Raw genomic sequence first — 7,173 nt, 5'->3', positions numbered from 1 at the left:
AAATTCATTTTAATGGAAAAGGGTGTACAAGGAATTGGAAGGGGAGTAGCATTCGTGTGTGTGTGGCTTTGGACGTATTTTCCCCCAGCCATTCCAAATGTGATCTGAGAGTTCCCTGAGCACAGCAGCAGCGTTCAGCAGGGTGGGACAGCTCTTCCCTGGGCCACAATCCTGCCAGGAGCCCCTTGCAAGGAAGCAGATGTCTACAGGAGCTGTTTGAGGGAAACAGTCACATGAAGGTACATTGTTGGAGTAATTGTCAGGCCAAGAATCTCTTTGTTGTCTCCAGCTGAGGCTGTGTGGAATACAGCACTAACTTCTGGAGAGGGTTCCCAAAGGTGGCAATCTAATTTTAACTCGGCTCTGGAAACGGGGGACCCAGTTCTGTCCTCTGGAGCAGGTTGTGTAACATGTCTGGGCCTTTACTGATGAGATCACTGATACAAGGGGCTTTCAAAAGGCAAAAATAAGTTTGTCTGATGTCTCTCTGGAGGTTTTCATATGCTGCCACCACTTTATTCCACAACAGGCTTACAACTGTGATGATCAAAACCTAAATTCATAACTAGAGCACTTTCTTTCTCGCCAGGATCGTTGCACCGACAGTTTGCAGTGGTAGTCTCAGGTAGGCTGGTCCCTGAGGGTGCTGTGTGCAGGGAGCTGGGCAGGGCTGAGCAGGGTAAGGCCTCGTGTGCCATGCTGCCAGATGCCTCCTCCACATGGAGCTTCCCCTTTTTCCCACCAAAAAAATCCAGGTTTTTTCACTACATTTTCATAGCATCTGGAAAACACATTTTTTATCAGAAACATCTGTTGGATTTGAAGTTCAAAAGTATGTTTTACCTGATCAAGAGACTTCAGCCCAAACAGAGCCCATGACAGGGGCAGAGGCGAGTGGCCAAGGCCAGAGGGGACCCCGGTCAGTACAGCCGGTCCCCCAGCAGTGGCCCTGTGCCAGCTAAGGCAGCTCAGGGACAAGAGCCTGCACCGGGGTCACTTTTCCACAATGCTCTGCTAATGCCAAAGGCTTTGGGAGCCAGGCTCAGCCGGGGCCGGCTCGGCTCTCGTGCGGGGAGCCCGGGCTGGGCACTGCTGGGGCAGCTCCGGGGGATGCCCGAACCCGCACCCGGAGCCTGGGGCAGCCCTGAACCCCGGGCACAGCCTCAGACCCGGGCACAGCCCCGGCCCTCCGGGACTGGGAGCAGCCCGGACCGCGCGGACCCCGGCATCGCCCCAGCCCGGGCTGTGGCCGCTCTGCTGTCGTCCATCCCGTTTTCAGAGCCGGGTTCCGTTGGTGCCGCGTCTCCCCGAGCGGGGCGGTGTCGCGGGCGCTGCCGGAGCAGCCTGCGCTCCGTGACGCGCGAGTTAATTATAGCCCGTCCTGCGCCGGCAACCTTAAAGCACTCCTGCCAGTGATTTATTTAAACACTGATAAATTATACATTCCTTTAGTAATTCATGTGAAAATTATTTGAAGTCAACTCAACATCACGTAGCTCTCTCCGTGTGCTCTCTCGTGGTGAAGGCTCTGTCAGACAACGCTTCCATCCGCTCTTCCTTCAGCCGCTTCTCGAGGCTCTGGGTTACCGGCGGGCCGAGGGCGGTGAGGGGGCTCCTGGGACACTCTCACTGCCGCTGCTGCTGTGTCAGTGTCCCTGATTTAACCAGCCCGGGCCGTCCCTGGCTTGGGGAGCAGACTGCCCCTTCCCTCCGCCCCTGCTTCCCGGGACACCCCGGCAAACCCGCCCGTGTCCCGTGGAGCAGCAGCTCTGCATCCTCACAGCTGCTGCTCCTGGGCAGGGCAGGGCCGGGACTGCTCGTGCTCCCACCCTTGTGCTGCGCTGGCAGCAAATACCCTCACTGAGTTAGAGGGTGAGACTTTGGGGGCAGCCCAACGCGCCAGAGCTGCTCTTCTGTCCCCCCAGGATTGCCCTGAGAACATACAGCTGTTTCACTTGTTGATTAGCAAAAACATTAGGAGACCTACTGTTTCAGGGCATGAATAATTAATGTTTGTTCCTCATTAACTTCTTGTGGCAGAGTCCTGTTAGATGCATTTAGATGTATTTCTAGAATTAGGAGCAAATATAACCAGATGCCTGGCAGCTGAGTGGTCTGCTCCACCCGTGGAAAGCCCCATTGCTCCCATCCTCTCTGGCAGGAGGGGAGAGCTTGTTCTGATCAAGGACTGATGCGTCCTTTATTGCAGTTTTAATTACAGTGAATGATACATGTAAAAAGTTCTATAATTCATGTACACTACAAGTGAGTAAAGGATACCATTCCCAAGACAGTGCCCACCTGTTTTCCTGGAATCTCAAATCAAAACCTTGCTTCAAAACTAAGTTGCTGAACTTTCCATCTGCTGCTGCTGGACAAGGCTGTTTGTCCTGCCCCTGTCACCCAGCACAGCTTCAGCACTTCTTGTGCTCTGGTGGGGCCACAATGCTCTGCTAATGCCAAAGGCTTTGGGGTTTGCTCTGGGATCACACCCACAAACACCCACTCCGCCCCTGGAGCCACCTGTGCCACTGCCTGGGGCCAAGGACGTGCCCGAGGCTTTGCTTGGCAGGAGCCCCTCTGCAGCCAGCAAAGCTCTGCTTGGATTTTAATCACAGAACGGGAGAGAAAGTGCTCCTAACTTAATCTGAAGCAATGCACAGGCCCCAGATGGCTCCCCTTGCCTCTCCTCGGAAGGCAGCTCAGCAATTGGCCAGTGCTCAGTCCCTCGGGGCTCTCTCTGGTGGTTTGTGTGGGGTGGCCCCACTGTGCAGAGCTGCAAGGGCTCCCTGTCTGCAGAGGAAGCCCATCCTGGCTGTGATGCCACTGGCAGCTGTGCTCTTTGAAGCACTTTCCATCCCATCCCACCTGCATTAAAAACTTCCCAGAGCCATGGGGTTCCTGCCCTGGTTCCTCCCTTTAACCTCCAAGTTCTGCAAATTCCCTTTAGGCCCCCATGGTCCCACCCAAGGCACAGTCTGACCCCGCGCTGCTCTCCCTAAGCCCATTCTGGCACACCTGCAGTGGAACTGGCTCCACACCAGCTGGGGCTCTGCAGGGCACCCTGCAGCCCCAGGGCAGCCCCCGGGCCAGCCCTTTCCTTTGGGGCCCAACACTGCCTCGGCCAGACAGCTCCTGTAACTTAGCAACTTTTTCTTTGCTCTCTTAAGGTGGGTTCTTCAATCTCCTTAATGAATAAGAGAATCAGGCCAGGTAATTGATGCTTGGCCATTTAGCTGATGAATAATTGACTGTCTGGGTAACTGGAGATATTTCCTCGATCAGATTGTGCAGTGGAACAACTGCATCATCCGGGGTGCAGCATGGCTCACAGCTCTGGGTGCTGGGAATGGGCTCTGCAGGCTCACAAGAGGAACCTCCAGAGTCAGCTCTAGTCCTCCTCCACATGGACCAGGCACATGAGCTCCAGCAGTGGAACCTCCTGAGGTTCAGCAAAGCCCAGGGATGATCCTTCCAACCCAAACCATCCCCTGATTCTGTGATTTTGGTAACTGGCTGCATTTTAGCAACACAAGTTATTTTATCACATAAACCTTGACTCAGGATTTCTTTTCCCGACCCACAGTGAAGACAAACACAAGGGCAGGACAGTGAGAGCTGGGCAGGCCTCGGGGGGAGCTGGGGAGGGGGGCCAAGGCTCCAAAGCAGGAGCAGCAGGGGAGAAGGTGCAGCGTGTGAAGGTGCAGGGAGCTGTCCCTGTGTGAGCTGTGTGTGCTTTTGCTGCCTCACAGGCAGACACTGCAGCTGCCTCCTCCAGAGGGGCTGGGCGTGCAGCACATCCCGGGGCTGTTCTGAACATTTAAAGATTCGAGTTCTGTCAGCTTGGTGACTGTAACACATCGTGCTGCCCCCAGCCCGTGGCAGAGAGGGTATCAGCATGAATTGTGGATTAAATAACTCGTGGTTTTATTTCAAACTTCCCAGGAAACTTTCACAGGACATCACTCCTGTATCAGTATGTACTGCATATTTTTTAAACAACATGAAGTTCATACAATGAAACCTAGAAATTATTGGCACTACTCTGTGATGAGCTTTGAATTAAAATCTAAATAAGAACAGAATATTTTGATGTGTTAGGAAAATTGATAACAGTCCATGAGCTGTGACAAAGGATAAAATAGCACATGCTTTTAATCTGACTTTTGCCTTCAGATTTCCAGTGAGTCACCAGCAACGTTTCATCAGAGTATGTGTTTGGGTTTTTTCTTCCAGAAATGTCATTAATTATTTACCAGTAGGTGAATGATCTCTGAAATCTATTGCAGTGACACCTCTGAGTCTGCAGACAGTTTCTGATGGCAAACCATCTGGGCTCCTTTAACTTGTTGTTGTTTATCCTTTGGACTCCTCTCCCCCGGCTGTAAGGTGTAACGGCAGCAGACAGGGCCAGGAGCATCAATATTTTACAGCATTAATTAAAGGGAGCTCAGCAGCTGCGTGTCCCAGCCGTGCGGGAGGGGAGGCAGGGCCGTGCTTAAGGCCAGGAGAGCTGTCCTGGCACGGGCAGGGACAGGGACCCTCCGGGCTGTGACAGCGGCGCTGGGGTCGCGCAGGCGATGCTCGGTGTGGCAGCGACAGCGGCACCGGCAGAAGGAGCGTGCGGGGTCCCGGCAGCTTCTCCGCACCCGGGAGAGGATGAAGCAACAGCAGAGAGACGGGGAAAGCGAGCTGCCCGTCCTGTGCGAGCACCCTCGGGGCCGGGCCCGGGGAGTCGGGCTCTGCATCCGCCCTCCGCATCTTCTTGTGCGCTGGCGTCAACAGACAGCCCTAAATAAAGGGAGGGCTAAAACCAAAACAAAACAAAGGCCTGAAATTTATCCCTCTATTAATTACTTCCAGCAAGCAGGGCCGCCTTTAAAGCGGTGCCACTTCAGATAAAACTTTCATGCAGCTATTTAGGGCCTCTGAAATATAAATGATTTCCTTTAAATGTTTTATCATAAATCAGGGCGGGCAGCTTCGCCACCACGCGCCGGTTTCCCCCGGTGGGAGGGAGCCGCTAGCCCGGCCCGGCCCGGCCCGGCCTGGCTGCGGACCCCGGGTGGGGCGGAACGGGACGGAACAGGGCGGGAACGGAGCGGGCCGGGAGCGGAGCGGGCCGGGAGCGGCGCGGCCCCGCCGCCGGCGCTGTCCGCGGTGCTGCTCCCCGCGCTGCCGTCCCGCCGCCGCTCCCGCACGGCCGGACCGAGCCGTCCTCGGTCCTGCGCTCTGGGCTCGGGGCGCGTTTCCCAAAGGAACCCGTTTCACCACATCAGCGCCCCTTCTCTTCTCTGCCCGCCATCAGTTTGTCAGAAACCAGACAGCAGCTCCTTCCGCTCCTGGTCCGTATTTACCGAGGCTTATAAGACTTGGAAACTTTAAGTCTCGGACTAGGTTTTATTTTTGCTTAAGAGCTTCGAATTTTGCAAAATATTTGCATCTCTGGTGCCTCAAAGTACAGTAATGTCTGAAGAAGTGTGAAGACTGGGAGAGCAAAAATGGAAGGGCCGCTCAGCAGTAGAACAATGCCAACTCCAGAGCCGCTTTCCCGGGGCTGGCTGTGGGGACGGCGGCCCCTCTGCCCGCGGGTTTAGCGCACGGAGAAGCGCCCGCTCCTCCCCTGTTCCCCCGGGACCTGCCGGCCGAGGGAAGGGCGGGATTCCAGCGGGAGCGGCCGGGGCCCAGCGGGGGCTGAGGGCGGCGGGCCCGGGGCACCGGAGGGTCTGGCCGCCCGTGCCCCGCCGGTGCTGCCCGGGCGCATCACGCGTGCGCGGCCGGTGTAAGATGAGTGCGGGAGCGCGGGCGGGGCGGGCGCCGGCGGAGCTCTGCCACCGAACACCGCTCGCTCGGGCAGTGCCGCGGGCAGACACAGCCCCGCGCCCATGCCCGGGGCCTGCCGCCCGCGGGCCGCGCCGCGATGATGGCCATGGACGCCAAGCAGCCCTTCGCCGTGCCCGCCGCCCTCCAGGAGCCCAAGTTCCCCAGCCTGCACGCCGGCAGCGAGGCGATGCGCAGAGTTTGCCTCCCGGCCCCGCAGGTACGTGGATGCAGCGCAATTCCCGCTCTGAGCCGCGTTTTCTGACAGGCACCGGGTTAATGTTTTTTTCATGTCGGCAGCACCATCGCGCGTCGCGGCTCCGGGCCCCCCCCGTGCCGCCCCTGATCCGCGCCATGCGGAGCGGGGCCGCTGAATTCCTATTAATTTTTATGACCTGAGCTCCGGGGAGGACCCGCGGTGCCGGGGCCGGTTTTTCAGGCGGAGATGACAGAATTCCCCACTGACCTCGCCATGCGTGCTCTCGCTCGCAGCTGCAGGGCAATATATTCGGGAGCTTCGATGAGAGCCTGCTGGCCCGCGCCGAGGCGCTGGCGGCCGCGGACCTCGCCCCCCACGCCAAGGGCCACCACCTGCACCCTCACTTCAAGCCGGACACCGCCTTCCACGCCATGAGCGGCGTCCCCTGCGCCGCCGCCGCCCTCCCGCACCCCGCCGCCCTCGCCGCGCACCCGCACCCGCTCCCGCACCCGGCGCTGGACGGCGGCGACCTGCTGGAGCACCTCTCGCCGTCGCTGGCCGTGGCGGGGCTGGCCGAGCCCCCCGCGCTGCCCGCGCCGCTGCCGCCGCCGCCGCTGCCCGCCGCCGCCGCGGGACCCCTGCCCGTGCCCGTGGGCGCCCCGGGGGCTCCCGCGCCCGCCGCGGACCCGCGGGAGCTGGAGGCGTTCGCCGAGCGCTTCAAGCAGCGCCGGGTGCGGCTGGGGGTGACCCAGGCGGACGTGGGGGCGGCGCTGGCGGCGCTGAAGCTGCCGGGCGTGGGCTCCCTCAGCCAGAGCACGATCTGCCGCTTCGAGTCGCTGACGCTGTCGCACAACAACATGACGGCGCTGCGGCCGGTGCTCCAGGCCTGGCTGGAGGGCGCCGAGGCCGCCCGGCGCGCCCGCCCCGCCGGCCCCGACCCGCCGCCCGGCGCCGAGCGCAAGCGCCGGCGGACCTCGATCGCCGCGCCCGAGCGGCGCTCGCTGGAGGCGTATTTCGCGCTGCAGCCCCGGCCCTCGGCCGAGAAGATCGCGGCCATCGCCGAGAAGCTGGACCTCAAGAAGAACGTGGTGCGCGTCTGGTTCTGCAACCAGCGCCAGAAGCAGAAGCGCATGAAGTACTCGGCGGTGCACTGA

The 7,173-nt window shown here is 59.3% G+C and overlaps 1 protein-coding gene across 1 annotated transcript; it reads left to right on the top strand.

Moving 5' to 3' along the window:
* The first annotated feature begins 5,825 nt into the window (after window positions 1-5,825).
* On the top strand, window positions 5,826-7,173 carry POU4F3 (POU class 4 homeobox 3). Its single transcript, XM_064725033.1, has 2 exons — window positions 5,826-6,040; window positions 6,313-7,173. The coding sequence occupies exons 1-2, from the start codon at window positions 5,921-5,923 to the stop codon at window positions 7,171-7,173; spliced, it is 981 nt and encodes a 326-aa protein (XP_064581103.1). The 5' UTR covers window positions 5,826-5,920.

Source organism: Zonotrichia leucophrys, chromosome 13, assembly GCF_028769735.1.
Source record: "Zonotrichia leucophrys gambelii isolate GWCS_2022_RI chromosome 13, RI_Zleu_2.0, whole genome shotgun sequence".
Classification (NCBI taxonomy): domain Eukaryota; kingdom Metazoa; phylum Chordata; class Aves; order Passeriformes; family Passerellidae; genus Zonotrichia; species Zonotrichia leucophrys.
Note: the sequence above shows the minus strand (reverse complement) of the source record. Positions and strands in the feature narration are given on the sequence as shown.